This window comes from Procambarus clarkii, chromosome 10 (genome assembly GCF_040958095.1).
Source record: "Procambarus clarkii isolate CNS0578487 chromosome 10, FALCON_Pclarkii_2.0, whole genome shotgun sequence".
Lineage (NCBI taxonomy): Eukaryota > Metazoa > Arthropoda > Malacostraca > Decapoda > Cambaridae > Procambarus > Procambarus clarkii.
The window spans coordinates 24,207,495-24,228,151 of record NC_091159.1 but is presented as its reverse complement, the minus strand read 5'-3'; the positions used below and the strand labels follow the sequence as shown (position 1 = coordinate 24,228,151).

At 42.0% G+C, this 20,657-nt stretch overlaps 1 protein-coding gene across 1 annotated transcript in view; it reads left to right on the top strand.

Moving 5' to 3' along the window:
- LOC123746501 (uncharacterized) overlaps window positions 1-20,657 on the top strand; it is a 108,867-nt gene that overhangs the window by 30,406 nt on the left and 57,804 nt on the right. The window contains exon 2 of the mRNA XM_069321746.1: window positions 15,113-15,244. Within this exon, the coding sequence (XP_069177847.1) occupies window positions 15,113-15,244 (132 nt within the window). The remainder of the gene's footprint in view (window positions 1-15,112; window positions 15,245-20,657) is intronic.

Genomic DNA, 20,657 nt, shown 5'->3' with positions numbered 1-20,657 from the left:
ACTCTCCAGACACAAAACAGAACGCTTTAAAAGAGACTAACGTCGTCTATGCCTTCAAATGCCCACTTGGGGACTGTAAGCTCCAAAAAACCCAGTATATAGGCAAGACAACAACATCTCTTTCTAGGCGCTTAACGATGCATAAGCAACAGGGCTCCATTAAGGAACATATAATCTCTTCCCATAACCAAACCATCGCCAGAGAAATCCTAGTAAACAACACAGAAATCATCGATAGATACAGCGATAGCAGGCGGCTTGACGTTTGCGAGGCACTACACATCAAGAAGTCAACACCAGCAATCAACAGCCAATTATTGCACAACTATATTCTACCCACCTCAAGACTCCGCTCCAATATAGAAGCATCAAGAAATATGGACCAATAGGCTTTCTACAAACACTTCTATTCAATACCCATTGTTTCTGTTCTGTCTTGTGTTGATACTTTTAATACCCTATTAATATCCCCTCCTGTTCTGTCTTGTGTTAATGCCACATCACCCTTCCCACGTCACTCAAATGTAGATATAATATCAGAGAGACGTAAGTTCTAATCAGTTGTGTATTTGTGAAGTCTTTGAAAATGTAATAAGTTTTACGAAACGCGCCCGTGTCGCGTCAGACTAGAAATAAAAATGAATTTTGGAGAAGTGATTTTTGATTTACCTCCAACAGTGAAGAGTAATGTACGAAAGATTGGGAAAATTCGTGTGAGAATTATTAATCTTACTTTTTCGGTCATATTTAATAATATATGTCTACAGGAAAGACTGCTACCAAAATATACTAATATATATATATATATATATATATACATATATATATATATATATATATATATATATATATATATATATATATTTAGGTTAGGTTAGGTTAAGTGTTTAGGTTCTGTTGCTGATTATTTGTATTTGTAGTACGTGGATGAAGCATTTATACCGTTGTGGTTCGAACAAAATTCGTCAATGAAGCACTTGTTTCGGAAGTGTTCGAACGAAATCAGTTGAGTCGCGTGTAAGCCGTTTTTTATTCATAAACAGCTGGGGTTTGGCGGGTGCATGGAATTACTTTACATAATTTAAACAATAAGAGATAATATTTTGTTTTATACATGGTGGGACGCGTTACATCACTGTGACGTCATAATGCTCACGCCGGCACAGGTTTTAGATCCTACTGAATAATTCACATCACGGAACCCGGTCTATATGACAGGACACGGCAAGGGTTCAGTGTTCTCTGCTCTACACATACACGTACCCGAGTGTACTACACGACCTACATTTTGAATACCGAGCAGAACAAAGGATAATAGAGGTGTATGGCCGATGGAGAGGGGAGAGGAGGGGGAGGGGTAGATACCTAACATTAGGCTGTGAGCCAAGACTCAAGACATCTGTCATGTGGAAGTGAACCACGACTCAAGACACGGGGAAGTGAACCAACACTCAGACATCTGCCATGAGGATGCGACGGCTGGTAAGTAATTATCAAAAGAAGGCACCAAGCCGGGAACACTATGTAGTATATAACACTGTAATGCGAGCCAAAATATAAAAAATCATAAATATGAGCCCAAACTCAGACATGAGTCACGGGAATACGAGCCTAAACTCAGACATGCTAACTGGAAGCACTGTACAATAAGCTAGTGGGCCACACATAGCAGTCAACTTTAACGTTGTGGTGGATATGTTTAAAGTAAATTTTCCGTGTTGCAAGTTTAAAGTAAGTGGCGCTGGACACGGGTTATAATAAAAATTATTATTAGTTCTCATACCCCTTCCAAGTATTATATAGTCATATTGCCTTAGCGTATTTTCTTTATAACAATTTTTTATTTACACGGGTGGGTACAGGAACAGAAGTCAGCAAGCAGGCAGAGAGCTTTCCGTTCGCACAGCTCATGGTAAACCTTACCCACTAGTTTTCCTGGAATACGACCTGCCAATCGTTTAACAACCAGGTACCCAATCACTGCTGAGTGAACAGAAGCGTACAATCAAGAATTGGCGCCAAGTCAATTCTCCCCGGCGAGGATACGAACCTAAGCCAAATCGCTAGCGAAACTCTGGGCGAGTGTTACCACTGCGCCACAGCGAAACTCAAATCACTTATATTTCCATCAAATAAAATATAATAAACACTAATATAGAACCACCACTTGATAACGAATACACATACATAAACACAGCCTAATGCACGTGATCAAACTACCTCTTATACTCTCTTCCAGAACGAGCATAAACGCTCCAATTTTATATGTTCTAATATATACTTGTCAAAAGAGAGCAGTGGGTTCATGCGAGGTATCGTATAGGGCGTGTGGGGGTACTGGCTGAGAAAGTAGTCGTTCTCATGATCTACCTCTATTAGTCATTGTAGCAAAAGTGGAATTATGTTCCATATATTTCACAATTTTGTATACAAACTTTTGCAAGTGACTCCATCTGTCTGGCGATAACCCAAATGTTGTTTGGGTAGCTAAGTGCACTGTTGCCTGTTTTAAGTAGTGTTATATATATAAAACACTACTTTATATATATATATATATATATATATATATATATATATATATATATATATATATATATATATATATATATATATTAGTATATTTTGGTAGCAGTCTTTCCTGTAGACATATATTATTAAATATGACCGAAAAAGTAAGATTAATAATTCTAACACGAATTTTCTCAATCTTTCGTACATTTCGTTTCACTGTTGGAGGTAAATCAAAAATCAATTCTCCAAAATTCATTTTTATTTCTAGTCTGACGCGACACGAGCGCGTTTCGTAAAACTTATTACATTTTCAAAGACTTTAGTTCACAAATACACAACTGAATAGAACTTACGCATCTCCGATTTTATATCTACATTTGAGTGAGGTGGAAGGGGTGATGTGGCATTAACACAAGACAGAACAAGATGTGGTATTAATAGGGTATTAATTTCATCAACACAAGACAGAACAAGAGTATTAATAGGGTATTAATTTCATCAACACAAGACAGAACACGAAACAATGGATATTGAATAGAAGTGTTTGTAGAAAGCCTATTGGTCCATATTTCTTGATGCTTCTATATTGGAGTGGAGTCTTGAGGTGGGTAGAATATAGTTGTGCAATAATTGGCTGTTGATTGCTGGTGTTGACTTCTTGATGTGTAGTGCCTCGCAAACGTCAAGCCGCCTGCTATCGCTGTATCTATCGATGATTTCTGTGTTGTTTACTAGGATTTCTCTGGCGATGGTTTGGTTGTGGGAAGAGATTATATGTTCCTTAATGGAGCCCTGTTGCTTATGCATCGTTAAACGCCTAGAAAGAGATGTTGTTGTCTTGCCTATATACTGGGTTTTTTGGAGCTTACAGTCCCCAAGAGGACATTTGAAGGCATAGACGACGTTAGTCTCTTTTAAAGCGTTCTGTTTTGTGTCTGGAGAGTTTCTCATGAGTAGGCTGGCCGTTTTTCTGGTTTTATAGTAAATCGTCAGTTGTATCCTCTGATTTTTGTCTGTAGGGATAACGTTTCTATTAACAATATCTTTCAGGACCCTTTCCTCCGTTTTATGAGCTGTGGAAAAGAAGTTCCTGTAAAATAGTCTAATAGGGGGTATAGGTGTTGTGTTAGTTGTCTCTTCAGAGGTTGCATGGCTTTTCACTTTCCTTCTTATGATGTTTTCGACGAAACCATTGGAGAAGCCGTTATTGACTAGGACCTGCCTTACCCTACAGAGTTCTTCGTCGACTTGCTTCCATTCTGAGCTGTGGCTGAGAGCACGGTCGACATATGCGTTAACAACACTCCTCTTGTACCTGTCTGGGCAGTCGCTGTTGGCATTTAGGCACATTCCTATGTGCCTATGAAACAAACATAGGAATGTGCCTAAATGCCAACAGCGACTGCTCAGACAGGTACAAGAGGAGTGTTGTTAACGCATATGTCGACCGTGCTCTCAGCCACAGCTCAGAATGGAAGCAAGTCGACGAAGAACTCTGTAGGGTAAGGCAGGTCCTAGTTAATAACGGCTTCTCCAATGGTTTCGTCGAAAACATCATAAGAAGGAAAGTGAAAAGCCATGCAACCTCTGAAGAGACAACTAACACAACACCTATACCCCCTATTAGACTATTTTACAGGAACTTCTTTTCCACAGCTCATAAAACGGAGGAAAGGGTCCTGAAAGATATTGTTAATAGAAACGTTATCCCTACAGACAAAAATCAGAGGATACAACTGACGATTTACTATAAAACCAGAAAAACGGCCAGCCTACTCATGAGAAACTCTCCAGACACAAAACAGAACGCTTTAAAAGAGACTAACGTCGTCTATGCCTTCAAATGCCCTCTTGGGGACTGTAAGCTCCAAAAAACCCAGTATATAGGCAAGACAACAACATCTCTTTCTAGGCGTTTAACGATGCATAAGCAACAGGGCTCCATTAAGGAACATATAATCTCTTCCCACAACCAAACCATCGCCAGAGAAATCCTAGTAAACAACACAGAAATCATCGATAGATACAGCGATAGCAGGCGGCTTGACGTTTGCGAGGCACTACACATCAAGAAGTCAACACCAGCAATCAACAGCCAATTATTGCACAACTATATTCTACCCACCTCAAGACTCCGTTCCAATATAGAAGCATCAAGAAATATGGACCAATAGGCTTTCTACAAACACTTCTATTCAATATCCATTGTTTCGTGTTCTGTCTTGTGTTGATGACATTAATACCCTATTAATACTCTTGTTCTGTCTTGTGTTGATGAAATTAATACCCTATTAATACCACATCTTGTTCTGTCTTGTGTTAATGCCACATCACCCCTTCCACCTCACTCAAATGTAGATATAAAATCGGAGATGCGTAAGTTCTATTCAGTTGTGTATTTGTGAACTAAAGTCTTTGAAAATGTAATAAGTTTTACGAAACGCGCTCGTGTCGCGTCAGACTAGAAATAAAAATGAATTTTGGAGAATTGATTTTTGATTTACCTCCAACAGTGAAACGAAATGTACGAAAGATTGAGAAAATTCGTGTTAGAATTATTAATCTTACTTTTTCGGTCATATATATATATATATATATATATATATATATATATATATATATATATATATATATATATATATATATATATATATATGAACGTTCAAGTTATATTTAACAAACAGAACACTTCTCCTATGAGAGAATCGAACCTGGGCCAGCCAGGTGGCATAGCAAGTGTGCTAACCAATAGACCACCAGCAGATCTTTAAAAAGAAAGGGAATCGGGCGGCTTTTCCGCGAAACCCAGTCTCCAATGACGCCAGATGATGGTTACAGATTAGGCACACATTTTCTACCAATCATATTTACTAGAGAAAGCTCGTGCCTATATATACCACACACTTGCATGACTCACAAGATATGGTTAGCACAATGGCTATGCCACCTGGCTGGCCCAGGTTCGATTCTCTCATATAAGCAGCTATTCTGTGCTCACTTCTTATTGTGTTGAAGAATGTCTTCAACTTGTTGAAGATCAAAATATTTTGAATTTCACTATCATGTTTTCCGAATCTTGAATTTTCCAGAAACATTGAAGATTTGAGAAAATTGTCCAAGATATATTTTCCACCTCTCGAATATTATATGAATTACTGCTGCGAAGGTTGATGTAATGGATTGTAACATGAAACTATAAGGTAGTTTGAAGTGTTTTCATTAGGACGCGAACTTAATTGGTAGTTAAAGTAGAAATAACACCTCAGTGCCTGTTTTACAATGTAATAATTAACCTATAGTATAACTGAAGGTGCTTTAGTAGGATATAAAACTATTAGCCATGAGCATTTAGCGGTAACGTTTTTTATGTTTTATTTGCCAGTGGATAATGTTTTTTTGACACTCGAGTTACCTGTCTTTGGACGGAGGCGAGTTACCTGTCTCTGGACGGAGGCGAGTTATCTGTCTCTGGACGGGGGCGAGTTATCTGTCTCTGGACGGGGGCGAGTTACCTGTCTCTGGACGGGGGCGAGTTACCTGTCTCTGGACGGGGGCGAGTTACCTGTCTCTGGACGGGGGCGAGTTACCTGTCTCTGGACGGGGGCGAGTTACCTGTCTCTGGACGGGGGCGAGTTACCTGTCTCTGGACGGGGGCGAGTTACCTGTCTCTGGACGGAGGCGAGTTACCTGTCTCTGGACGGAGGCGAGTTACCTGTCTCTGGACGGGGGCGAGTTATCTGTCTCTGGACGGGGGCGAGTTATCTGTCTCTGGACGGGGGACGAGTTACCTGTCTCTGGACGGGGGCGAGTTATCTGTCTCTGGACGGTGGCGAGTTACCTGTCTCTGGACGGGGGCGAGTTATCTGTCTCTGGACGGGGGCGAGTTATCTGTCTCTGGACGGGGGACGAGTTACCTGTCTCTGAACGGGGGCAAGTTACCTGTCTCTGGACGGAGGCGAGTTACCTGTCTCTGGACGGAGGCGAGTTACCTGTCTCTGGACGGGGGCGAGTTACCTGTCTCTGGACGGGGGCGAGTTACCTGTCTCTGGACGGAGGCGAGTTACCTGTCTCTGGACGGGGGCGAGTTACCTGTCTCTGGACGGGGGCGAGTTACCTGTCTCTGGACGGAGGCGAGTTACCTGTCTCTGGACGGAGGCGAGTTACCTGTCTCTGGACGGGGGCGAGTTACCTGTCTCTGGACGGGGGCGAGTTACCTGTCTCTGAACGGAGGCGGGTTACCTGTCTCTGGACGGAGGCGAGTTACCTGTCTCTGGACGGAGGCGAGTTACCTGTCTCTGGACGGGGGCGAGTTACCTGTCTCTGGACGGGGGCGAGTTACCTGTCTCTGGACGGAGGCGAGTTACCTGTCTCTGGACGGAGGCGAGTTACCTGTCTCTGGACGGGGGCGAGTTACCTGTCTCTGGACGGGGGCGAGTTACCTGTCTCTGAACGGAGGCGAGTTACCTGTCTCTGGACGGAGGCGAGTTACCTGTCTCTGGACGGGGGCGAGTTATCTGTCTCTGGACGGGGGCGAGTTACCTGTCTCTGGACGGGGGCAAGTTACCTGTCTCTGGACGGGGGGCGAGTTACCTGACTCTGGACGGGGGCGAGTTACCTGTCTCTGGACGGGGGGCGAGTTACCTGTCTCTGGACGGGGGCAAGTTACCTGTCTCTGGACGGGGGACGAGTTACCTGTCTCTGGACGGGGGCGAGTTATCTGTCTCTGGACGGTGGCGAGTTACCTGTCTCTGGACGGGGGCGAGTTATCTGTCTCTGGACGGGGGCGAGTTATCTGTCTCTGGACGGGGGACGAGTTACCTGTCTCTGAACGGGGGCAAATTACCTGTCTCTGGACGGAGGCGAGTTACCTGTCTCTGGACGGAGGCGAGTTACCTGTCTCTGGACGGGGGCGAGTTACCTGTCTCTGGACGGGGGCGAGTTACCTGTCTCTGGACGGAGGCGAGTTACCTGTCTCTGGACGGGGGCGAGTTACCTGTCTCTGGACGGGGGCGAGTTACCTGTCTCTGGACGGAGGCGAGTTACCTGTCTCTGGACGGAGGCGAGTTACCTGTCTCTGGACGGGGGCGAGTTACCTGTCTCTGGACGGGGGCGAGTTACCTGTCTCTGAACGGAGGCGGGTTACCTGTCTCTGGACGGAGGCGAGTTACCTGTCTCTGGACGGAGGCGAGTTACCTGTCTCTGGACGGGGGCGAGTTACCTGTCTCTGGACGGGGGCGAGTTACCTGTCTCTGGACGGAGGCGAGTTACCTGTCTCTGGACGGAGGCGAGTTACCTGTCTCTGGACGGGGGCGAGTTACCTGTCTCTGGACGGGGGCGAGTTACCTGTCTCTGAACGGAGGCGAGTTACCTGTCTCTGGACGGAGGCGAGTTACCTGTCTCTGGACGGGGGCGAGTTATCTGTCTCTGGACGGGGGCGAGTTACCTGTCTCTGGACGGGGGCAAGTTACCTGTCTCTGGACGGGGGGCGAGTTACCTGACTCTGGACGGGGGCGAGTTACCTGTCTCTGGACGGGGGGCGAGTTACCTGTCTCTGGACGGGGGCAAGTTACCTGTCTCTGGACGGGGGGCGAGTTACCTGTCTCTGGACGGGGGGCGAGTTACCTGTTTCTGGACGGGGGCGAGTTACCTGTCTCTGGACGGGGGCAAGTTACCTGTCTCTGGACGGGGGGCGAGTTACCTGTCTCTGGACGGGGGCAAGTTACCTGTCTCTGGACGGGGGGCGAGTTACCTGTTTCTAGACGGGGGCGAGTTACCTGTCTCTGGACGGGGGGCGAGTTACCTGTCTCTGGACGGGGGCAAGTTACCTGTCTCTGGACGGGGGGCGAGTTACCTGTCTCTGGACGGGGGCGAGTTACCTGTCTCTGGACGGGGGCAAGTTACCTGTCTCTGGACGGGGGCGAGTTACCTGTCTTTGGACGGGGGGCTAGTTACCTGTCTCTGGACGGGGGCAAGTTACCTGTCTCTGGACGGGGGGCGAGTTACCTGTCTCTGGACGGGGGCGAGTTACCTGTCTCTGGACGGGGGGGCGAGTTACCTGTCTCTGGACGGGGGCAAGTTACCTGTCTCTGGACGGGGGGCGAGTTACCTGTCTCTGGACGGGGGGCGAGTTACCTGTTTCTAGACGGGGGCGAGTTACCTGTCTCTGGACGGGGGCGAGTTACCTGTCTCTGGACGGGGGGGGGGCGAGTTACCTGTTTCTGGACGGGGGCGAGTTACCTGTCTCTGGACGGGGGCAAGTTACCTGTCTCTGGACGGGGGCGAGTTACCTGTCTCTGGACGGGGGCGAGTTACCTGTCTTTGGACGGGGGCAAGTTACCTGTCTCTGGACGGAGGCAAGTTACCTGTCTCTGGACTGGGGCAGATACCTGTCTCTGGACGGAGGCGAGTTACCTGTCTTTGGACGGGAGGCGAGTTACCTGTCTCTGGACGGGGGCGAGTTTTCCAACAGTATTTTCGTAATTAAAAACAATTAGTTATTAATTGGAAAATTATTAGTTAGAAACACTCCTCGTAGTGATAATTGTGTCATCTACAAAATACTATGTAAAGACTGTAATAGGTCCTATGTAAGGCAAACTTCCAAAGATTTGAAATTTAGAATTTTGAAACATAAATGCTCTTTCCTTTTTAAGGAAATATCTGACTTAAATTCCTTCGTGGTCTGACACTGTCATATATATATATATATATATATATATATATATATATATATATATATATATATATATGTCGTACCTAGTAGCCAGAACTCACTTCTCGGCCTACTATGCAAGGCCCGATGTGCCTAATAAGCCAAGTTTTCATGAATTAATGTTTTTTCGTCTACCTAACCTACCTAACCTAACCTAATCTAGCTTTTTTTGGCTACCTAACCTAACCTTAACTATAAAGATAGGTTAGGTTAGGTAGGGTTGGTTAGGTTCGGTCATATATCTACGTTATTTTTAACTCCAATAAAAAAAAATTGACCTCATACATAGTGAAAAGGGAAGCTCTATCATTTCAAAAGAAAAAAATTATAGAAAATATAGTAATTCAGGAAAACTTGGCTTATTAGGCAAATCGGGCCTTGCATAGTAGGCTGAGAAGTGAGTTCTGGCTACTAGGTACGACATATATATATATATATATATATATATATATATATATATATATATATATATATATATATATATATATATATATATATATATATATATATAGTAGGGGTGGTAGGAGAAGATAATATTAGTGTTCAGTGAGAAACCACAAGGTCTCCTCTGAATACTTTTTATTTTCTTCTCCGAGGCTATGGGTCCCCACATTGGCACCAGAGGTGGTACCCTCACAAACTTTTATATATATATATATATATATATATATATATATATATATATATATATATATATATATATATATATATATATATATATATATATATATATATATATATATATATATATATATTATCAAAAGTTGTGTGTTTTATCACACAAAATAAATGGGAGTGGTAGAATACAGCATACTAGTGTATACACTTAAACTTCACAAGAGTTTCCTGAAAGTGGTAAGGTGCTAAATCACCCCACACAGCCTAGAATTCGAATTAGTAGGTGCCTCGCTTGCGAGGCGAGCGGATACGTGTGCTAACTTATACACCTCAGGATGGTTATCCTGACAACTTCAGTCAATTCCATACAGCAAGTCCATAAGCCCAAAATATATCCTCTTATGTTGCACTGCACAATCGGTTTTAACCCTAAGATTTACATTCCCACTCTCCTTAACTCTAGTCATTTCCTCTATAAGTTCCGCATACTTCACCGCACGTTCTGGGTCTTATTTCACATAATTTCAACTTTTAACACTTATGATGCGTGTTGCATATACCGACAATGATTACTTCCGTAATTAAAAATATGATATGATTTTCCATTATAATTAAAAGTCAAACTTGACTTTTAACTCAACTCATGACCGCCAAAGAATGGCGGCCATGAGTTGAGCACTACTGATCAGGATTTTCAAAGTCAGGGGGTGCGTGCGAGCCACAGCCACAATACACTTTTCTCTCTCTCCTTACACTCAACTATACTTCCAGAATAAGTTGCAGCCATCGACCTAAGACTGCAGCATTCGCCAACCGCAACAGCCAACAAAGTCAGGTCGTCCGCCTAAATGTAACCTAATGTCATGTCAGGCATTACCTTATGACAAAAATTGTACGTCTAGAGACTATTAGTCTCCAGCAACTAAATGGGTTGTGTGTTAAGCACGGTATTTCCCCTTGCAAATTGCTGGGGGTCCAAGACAGCTACACATGAAACAAATTCAGGATCACAAATTCCCAAAGTTATACTGTTATGTGATGGTCCTGAAGTAAATTATTTCGGTAACCAGTATGTCACTATTATTGATGACGTAACAGAGAATTGGAGATAGTTTCTGTTACTGATGAAGTAATGGAGTAATTTGTTAACCTAATGGAGCTGGTTTCTGATATTATAACGGAGATGGTTTCTGTTTTTGATGACGTAAAGGAATAGGTTTGTTACAAATAACTCAAGTTGTAACGGTTTCGGATTTAGTTACTGATGACCTAGAGAGGTAATAGAGCTGATTTACATTACTAATAACATTAAATGATAATGATTCTGATTTCAGTTATTGATAACATAAAGGAGTATCATGACTTGTCTCACGGGTACCGACAACGGCAGGTATAGCTAACTAAATAATACCAAGAACGACAGTATCAGCTTCAATGAAAAGGGTAAAAAAAAACCAGTTTCCATCACTGGTAAGATAAACAGCGCTGAGGAGCACTATGTTAGTAACCTAATGAGGAGTAAGTAAGTAATTATCAAAAGAAGGCACCAAACCGGGAAGGCTATGTAGCACCAAGCCTAATGAGGAGTGACTGTGGGTATATTCACTCCGCGCTAGGCTTCACGGCCAGCACTGGAAAACCCCAAATAGAAATCGCGTTAACTTGCTAAAAATGCATTTTTCTGCGAAACTATGAATATAGTATTATCATATAATAGTCAAAAGGTAGAATATAATGCTGGATCTTAGGGAGAGCGCAGGCGCATTGATCCTAAATATTTAATGGGTTCCTGGGGTATGAAATATTCACTGTTTATAGATCAGCTGAGTCGAGAGGCACCGCGAGCGGCCTTGTGAACTTTGCTTCAATTTGCAATTACATTGTCCTATGACGGTCTTTTGTTATTTCAATCCATTTAATATAATTACGATTAGTGTAATATGCATTTTATAGTTCAACATGAGTTAACCAAACATGACTATACTCGGGACATCATAGTCTGGTAAACTTGCGTCAGTTTGTAGTGAGAAACCTTCTAATACAAATTACCTTAAACTAAAAAAGTGGAAACCGAATCGCGATAATAATAATAACGTCCAAAGCATAACTAGGCTTCCAGGGAACCAGGATTCACAAAGTCTTTACGCAACCACAGACGAAACCTGTACATCTTTCAACATTCACGGCGGGGTTGTTTGCGTTAATTAAACAGTAATGAACTCCGAAGAACTACAAAGTTTTTTATAACAATAATTACCTCAATGTAAACAAAGCCGCCATGGCTTGAACGTTTAGATAAGAACTTCGGGCACTAAAACGTCTAGGGCCGGATAGCCTTAGAAAACCTAATTATTTCTCTATTTATAGCAAGAGCTGAGTACTCTAGTCTTGCTTGGTGCAAGCTTCAGGGGAGCTATGTGGCCGTCTCCGTCGCATTTACTGCTTTCATTTAACAATTTATTGAGGTAATTACATTCGCGAGCCCTGTCTTTCTCGCATGGATTGGTTCGTTTGTTTCCATAAGAACCGCGAACCTCTATTGAAAAGTATTGTGGATGAAATATGTCACACTCTCGCGTGATATATTGAAAGCATCTGAGGCATGGTTTGGTACACTGGTTACAATTTGTACCGTACGTGAACGCTGGAGTTGAGCGTCGCATGTTGCCAGTGAAATTTGTGCTCTGCAATTGCGCATGACGAAGTGTGTGGTTTGTGTACGGCAATCACCTGATAGCTGTCAGGGGGTATGATCAAGGTGCCTCATTTCATCCACTTGTTAACTGTCAAGGCGTTGGTATTATGATGACCCTATACACACACACACACACATACATACACACACACAAAGGCGGGTTTAGGCGAGACAAAGCTCAACCCCAGCAAGCACAATTAGGTGAGTACACATACCAGCCCGTCCTCCTAAGCCTTCCCAACGTCAAGAAACTGTCGTAATAAAATACTCTTATCCTAACCTACCAGAGGACCCAAAACAGAAAATGGGGCAGTATGTCAATTTCGTGAGTCGCTATCATTTTCTAGTACAACATTTTTTAGTCTAAGGTAATGTATACGTCAAAATGCGACGTTCTATTAGGAGGACGGATTGCACATACATGCACACAATCTCACACATACAAGTATACAGGCATATATACACATTGAGACAGGCACACATACCCCGAACTGAGGGGTATGAGCTACGAGGAAAGACTACAGGATTTAAACCTCACATCGCTGGAAGACAGAAGAGTTAGGGGGACATGATCACCACATACAAGATTCTCAATGGAATTGTTATAGTAGATAACGATGGATTATTTAACACAAGGAGCACACGCACTAGGAGACACAGGTGGAAACTGAGTGCCCAAATGAGCCATGGAGACATTAAAAAACTATTTTTAGTGTCAGAGTAGTTGACAAATAGAATGCTTTAGGAAGTGATGTGGTGGAGGCAGACTCCATACACAGTTTCAAGTGTAGATATGATAAGAGCCCAGTAGGCTCAGGAACCTGTACATCAGTTGATTGACAGTTGAGAGGCGGGACCAAAGAGCCGAAGCTCAACCCCCGCAAGCACAACTAGGTGAGTACACAACATAGCAACAGCTAAACGTATCATTTGAAAGAATCCATTATGATGTGATGCGTGGAGCATGTAAATTTGAGGCCACGGTAAGAAGCAATACGAAGCAGAGTGGGTGGATGTTGTGGATTTATTAAAAATCGCGAGAGCAGGAGAAATCCATTGACCAACAACAAGTAGACAAATATCTGAAGGCAAACAGACAAAATACGACTCGACAAATCCGCGTCAGTTCTGGGATGTTTTGCACACGTTTTGTCTCAGAAAAAAACATTTTAGGCAACTTTGGCAAATTAAAAAATATATATTTAGAGCCACTCAAAGAACGAGATGAAAAATCTAAATTAATTACATACAGACGTAAGCGCAGAGAAATACCAAAGCAAGAAACTTCAGATTTTGTACACAATCAGACACAGGTCACATGAAACATCTTAGTGTAACCTCGTCTCCACCTGCGAGGTTAGAGCCCCCTAAACCTTTCCCCGCTGCTCATCATAACAAAATCTTCTGTTTCAGCCACACCAACAATATTTTTCCTTCGTTATTGCAGGAAGACTTCATCATCCGCTGTCATGGTAGAAATCGAATTAAATAAGCCTGCTCTCTAAAGGCTCAGTTAACCCTGGCCAGTAGGCCTCGTGCTATAATGTCTGCAGTTTAACGCTGCTCTTTTGTGGAGGTTCAGAACGCCATAATAGCGCTCAGTTCTAATGACAACGCTTATATCATATAATGTTAATGTTATCGTATATTGTTGTCCGTTCAACTGGCTCATGTCTTGGACGATATATAGTGAGTGAAATTCAGCATGCCATGTGGAGAAATGTATTATTATTATTATTATTATTATTATTATTATTATTATTATTATTATTTCAAGTTAAAATTTGTTTTGGGATTTGTAAGGCAGAACTGCATTTTTCTGCACAGTTATCGTGTTATACAAGATAACTGAAGTGCCAGTATGTTTGGGTCACCAGCTTGCTGCCAAAATTCGATCTATAACTTTCTAAATTTCGGACGATAACAACATTGAATTGATTTTATCAGCCAATGGGAAGATCTATCAGATTGTCACATATCACCTCTCTTGTTTGGTAGTTTATTCGTAAGTAACGAAGTTGAATAGAAGCTAAAAGGGGGGGGGGGGGAGGGGGAGTAAGAATATTGATAATTTTGTGGAATACACAAACCAGCCTAATCTCTTTTCTGTCTCAAATCCTGATGTGCGGACTTGGCCAAATATTAAATTCGCTTCTCACTAGATGCGAGGCGTTGTTTTAAATGTTGTCTAATATTTTAAGATCTGACCATGGGCAAAATATCACAAATTAGTAGTGAATTCGTCATTATAGATTTGATTTGAGAGTTGCAGCATTGTAAATCCCTTAGCATCTAAGTGATGCTCTACCCTTCAAAATCTAGCTAGTTTCCTAGTCCATTTAGCTGCAATATGTTTATTGTCGTCTGACTGAAGATCTTCATCAATTTCCACTCCTAATACTGTGATAGGCTGTAAATCTGTTATCTTTTCTAACCATATTCCATGAGTTTCTTTTTACCTGACTATTTCGACTCCCACTGCTACTATCAATTTTACAACTTAACTACTATGGTATTTGCGGCACAAATATTACTATATTATTAGTAATGTGAATTATTTTTATATAATTTTCTAGATCCGTTGCCAATGAAGATGAGAGCGCTGCCTCAGAGCTTCTGGCTACAGCCCAACAAGAACAACAACTTGCCGCCATCTTGCTCTACCCTCCCTCCCCTCATCCTCGGCAAGGACTCCAGCGACGTGATTGGTCAGTTGATTTCTAGCATCTCGGCTCTCATTGGCCGCCAAATTGATGCATTAGTTTTCATTTTTGTATTGGCGTGTTTTCTTTACATTTCGATCAATGAGTGGCTGCGATCAATAGTGAGGAGGCCATAGTACCGTGTAATGTTTGGGGGTGATCCTGGGTGTCAGGGGTTCGAATCCTGGTCGGGGTTATTTAGAAGGTCGGATCCTTCTGAAGATGTATTATTAAATACGAAAGTACTTAAGTAAATTCATGTTTTACACACACACATATATATATATATATATATATATATATATATATATATATATATATATATATATATATATATATATATATATATATATATATATATATAACTGAAAACTCACACCCCAGAAGTGACTCGAACCCATACTCCCAGGAGCCACGCAACTGGTATGTACAAGACGCCTTAATCCACTTGACCATCACGACCGGACAAAATGAGGTGATAGCCGAGGCTATTTGAACCACCCCACCGCCGGCACTCGGATAGTAATCTTGGGCATAGCATTTTACCAAATCACCTCATTCAGTTGCATATTGTCCTGGGGACCATTCAGGCTTGTTCGCATATATATATATATATATATATATATATGTTTGTGTGTGTGTTTGTGTGTGTGTTTGTGTGTGTGTTTGTGTGTGTGTTTGTGTGTGTGTTTGTGTGTGTGTTTGTGTGTGTGTGTGTGTGTGTGTGTATGTGTGTGTGTGTGTGTGTGTGTGTGTGTGTGTGTGTGTGTGTGTGTGTGTGTATGTGTGTGTGTGTGTGTGTGTGTGTGTGTGTGTGTGTGTGTGTGTGTGTAAATCACGAAAATAAACACATGATTAAAAATGTGACAGTGTCAGACCACGGAGGAAAATTGAAACAGGAATTTCCTTAAGTACTTTCGTATATTAATATTCACTCCTGAAGATGTATTAATATACGAAAGTACTTAAGGAAATTCCTGTTTCAATTTTCCTCCGTGGTCTGACAGTCATATATATATATATATATATATATATATATATATATATATATATATATATATATATATATATATATATATATATATATATATATATATATAGCAATAAAGGATCTAATTTTCATAAATATAGCATTCTCAGCGTTTTAATAGTGTATGTATGCTCTACCAAACATGAACTGAATATATGTGTGCCTTTCGTTAATATACAGATGTATATTCAGTGCTGTAAACTCCCATACACTTCAGGTAGGTGCAGACCAAACACTTCCACAATCCATACTTCTTTTCTCCTAACTTTCTTCTGTCCCCACTTCACTTCTTACCCTCCCTCGGGGTCACTCCTCTCGGAAGCACAAACCCCTTCCATGCTCACACTCAACAAGGAACGCCATTCGTAGCCTGTAACAATATATACAATGACATCGATTTGAGGCAGAAATCTTCCTCAAGCTTTGTAAGGCTGGCCGAGGTGGCTAGCGTTACAAAGCTTCACGACTATAGATCTTCCCGTCGTCGACCAGAAGAACCAATTTACAAATGCTCTTTATTATTCATCAAAGGGCTGTAGTGAACCGTCGTTCATGTCACAGTTCAGTTTATGCTTAAGAATTCGATTTCTACGATAAAATAGAAAACTGGCTAGAGGTCCACAATGGCCGCTGTCGGCGCTCTTGTGGATGTCAATAGTGATAATATACTCTGTATCCATTTAAATGGGGCAGCTGCAAGAGCACTTGGACACACATGATTCGTATTGCATTTCAGAAAAAAGTGGCAAACAGAGAAACTTATCTGCAGTTATAATTTCCTTAACTTTTTAATTTATTACCAAATAATTTACTATAATTTTTTTTATATACTATGCGGTATAAACTGCTCTGCAATATTATAGAGATAAAAAGCGTTGTATTACTGAACTATGAACTAATCGTTAAGACCACACCGAGGAACTGGTAATAGGCATCCGCAGTGACTAAGTACAAATAAGATAAAAATTTTGTGTTTCCCCGAAAAATGACGCAAATCCAGTTGTAAGACGTCATTTTAAATAGCAAGCACCTCACTTGTCTCGGTTAATCCAGAATGACTTAATGACGTCTGCTTGCAGCGACTATTGTAGCCGTATAACGTTGAGGAATATCCTCGTTGAACGTCACATATAGGTACGCATAAAAGAAAATCCCCTGCATGGGGAGCACTCTTGGCTGTGAGGTGGTCCCTCTCCTGTCCTGACGGTGCCTCGCGGAGAATTGCCTCAGATATTCTCTCCGCCGTTGGGTTGCATCAAATAAAATGCGTTTTTGGCCGGGTCAGGTTTAGGAGCTATGGCTGCACAACGCGTTCTCGCACTTTCGTATAGTCAATATTGACTTATTAAATACGTGCATATGTGACATACCAAACATGCTAGTTTACCTTGAAAAGCTTCATAGAAATCACCGACCTTACCTAACCTTCTTAGTATGTTAAGATAAGCATCTTATTGCTTCGTAATTACAATTATTACTTAACCTATTATAGGTATAGAGTATAGGTATTACAATTATTACTTAACCTATTATAGGTATAGGTTAAGTAATAATTGTAATTACGAAGCAATAAGATGTTTATCTTAACATACTAAGAAGGTTAGGTAAGGTCGGTGTTTTCTATGAAGCTTTTCAAGGTAAACTAGTATGTCACATATACACGTATTTAATAAGTCAATATTGACTGTAAGAAAGTGCGAGAACGGGTTGTGCTGCAAGCGCATACCACTAATTGGAACTTTCAGTGATAGAAAGCTCTTGTGTATATAATAAAGTGTGTTAGTATATTTTGGTAGCAGTCTTTCTTGTTGACACATGTTACTGGATATGACAAAGGGTTGAGATCAATGGTTCTAGCACGAGTCTTCTCAATATTTCTTATGTTCTTCTTTACTTGAGAAGGAAGTTGAAAAATGAACTCTCAAATTGTTTGAGATCTCCAATCCAAATGAACTTTGGATTGTTGGGTATTATGGTATACTGAATACTGTATTATGGAATACTGATTCCATAATGAATGAAGAGTTATGTATTATGGAATACTGAGTAATAATGAATGAAGATTTATGTATTATAGAATACTGTGTATTACAGTGTTACTGTGTTATGTATCTAGCAAATTATTGGCTTTAAGCAAAACAGAACAATTATATTATCAATTAATTTCAGTGTGCCTATTTCTAATAACCAGAGCAATTCGTTCCAACTTGTGTTGGTGAACTGACCCCACATCATTTTTACACCGTGACAAAAAGTCATTAACCTCACTGATTTACTCTTGGATTGTTTTGAACCTAGCGACTTGAATCACGGACTGTTCTGACCTTGAGAGCAAAGGTCAATGCCACACCCCTAACCCGAAGACCTCCAAACTTTGCCTTGGAGGTTTATGCACCTTCCAGAATATAAGCTACCACCCTTACCCTCTTATTGCCTATCTTTGTAGCTGACGGTAATTGTTCACTCCCACTTTGGATCTGTTCCTGTTATGCCGGCTCTACAGGTTAAGGCCGATCCCGCCAAACACACACCGAAACTACGACGTTGGTACAACGTTCGAACAAGTTTTAACACCTCCTAACCTGTTATAACAACCAATATAGCAAGTTGTATCAACGTTCTAATACGTCATAAACACGTTCAGCCAAGATGTAACAACTTTATTACAAGTTGTAACAAGCGGAAAATAGAGACAGTTTAGGTTTGTGTTTCCAGGGATACCTCCTCCCTCCTCGCCCTTGTAACTAGGTCCTCCCATCCTCCCTCCTCGGCCTAGTAGTGATTAGATCCTGTTACGTCGTGCCGTAGCACCAAGGTCAGTCAGATAGCAGTATCTCTACAGAGACCCCCAACTCACAGCTAACCTTCTTAGATAGTGGAGTTTCTACTGCATACCTGTCTGTTGAACCCGCCCGTCCCACATTCTGTTGAACCCGCCCCTGTCCGGTTTGACGGTCTCCAAAGAAGCCGTTGGAGACCGTCAAACCGTCTGGGTAGAGGCCAGTTGTCTCTGGCCTCTACCCAGTGTCAAATCTAATAAAACTGTAAACCACGGGGTTTTGAGGACGACCACCGAATCTCGGGAGAGGCCGAGAGTAAATCTTACTGGTCTCTTCCAGTAGCTCACAGACTGCACCTTATTGGTGTCAGCTCTCGGCATCGTAACCGCAGGTATTAAATGCTCTTTCAAGTCTATAGTCTTGTGTATGAAGCCACAATATAGGCAATTCTGCTCCATCACCACAGGCTCATAAATTGTGACAACCTCCCGACTCCTCACCCCCACCCACTATATAATGTGTATAACTGGTTCAATGCAAAGTCTAGTATCACAGGTAAATATATAAGAGTGATGAAATTTGCTTTCATATATAAATACATTAACTAATTCTAAGAGATGGGAAAACAAATAATAAAGAAATAGGTTTAAATTATAGCTCAATTAGAGTACAGTACTGAGTCTCCAGCAGCCACTTTAATTCACTTCCTTGAAGAGCTATATACAATAATCAATTACTGAACTAATCACTTAGAGAAATAGCTTTAAAGAGGCATGTCATAACATATACCGTGGCTAGGCCCTCTCACCGTCCCTCCTCACCCTTGTGGCTAGGCCCGCCCATCCTTCCTCTTCACCCTTGTGACTAGAAATCCTTCGGCCTCGCTTAACTATTCCTTAACACAGATCTCCACATTAATCACACTCGCCTTCCAAACATTAAGACCTTCCCAGGGAGGCAGACAGACAGGCCAGGTAGACAAGCAAAAGAAGACAGGCAGACAGACAGAAAGTAGGCAGTGGCAGCTAGAGCTGGATAAAGCTGGCAGGCAAGGAAAATACACAGGGCAAGCAGGCAGGAAGGCAGGGCAAGCAGGGTATGAAGGCAGGGCAAGCAGGGTATGAAGGCAGGAAGGATGACATGGAAGGTAGGTAGACGACCTTGGGTGGGTTGCTATATCAGTCGCAGCATTCTTAATTATTGACGATAATTGAGGCTGCCGCCCCACGTAGGTACGACCACACCGCAAGTGGTCCAGGACGGAGGCCAGACCGTGCTGACTCTCCTCACTGTGGTTTCCCACTCTCGGGGGACACGAAAACTATTTGGCTTCTCGAGGTTCCACTAGGCTGACGATTGACCTTCAAGTTGCAACCCAACACAGAAGGGTTGCAACAGATGGTTGGTTTGGTTGGTTTATAGATGCCTATTTACTGCTAGGTGAGCAGAAGTATAAGGTGTAAAGAAACGTGCCCAAATGTCTCGTCCGGTTCAGCCACTCTGTAACTGCTTCACCCACATATTTTAAATACAAATAATTGCCAACAGAACCTAAACACTTAACCTAACCTAAATCTAAATTATGCTAATACATAATAATATTAATCTT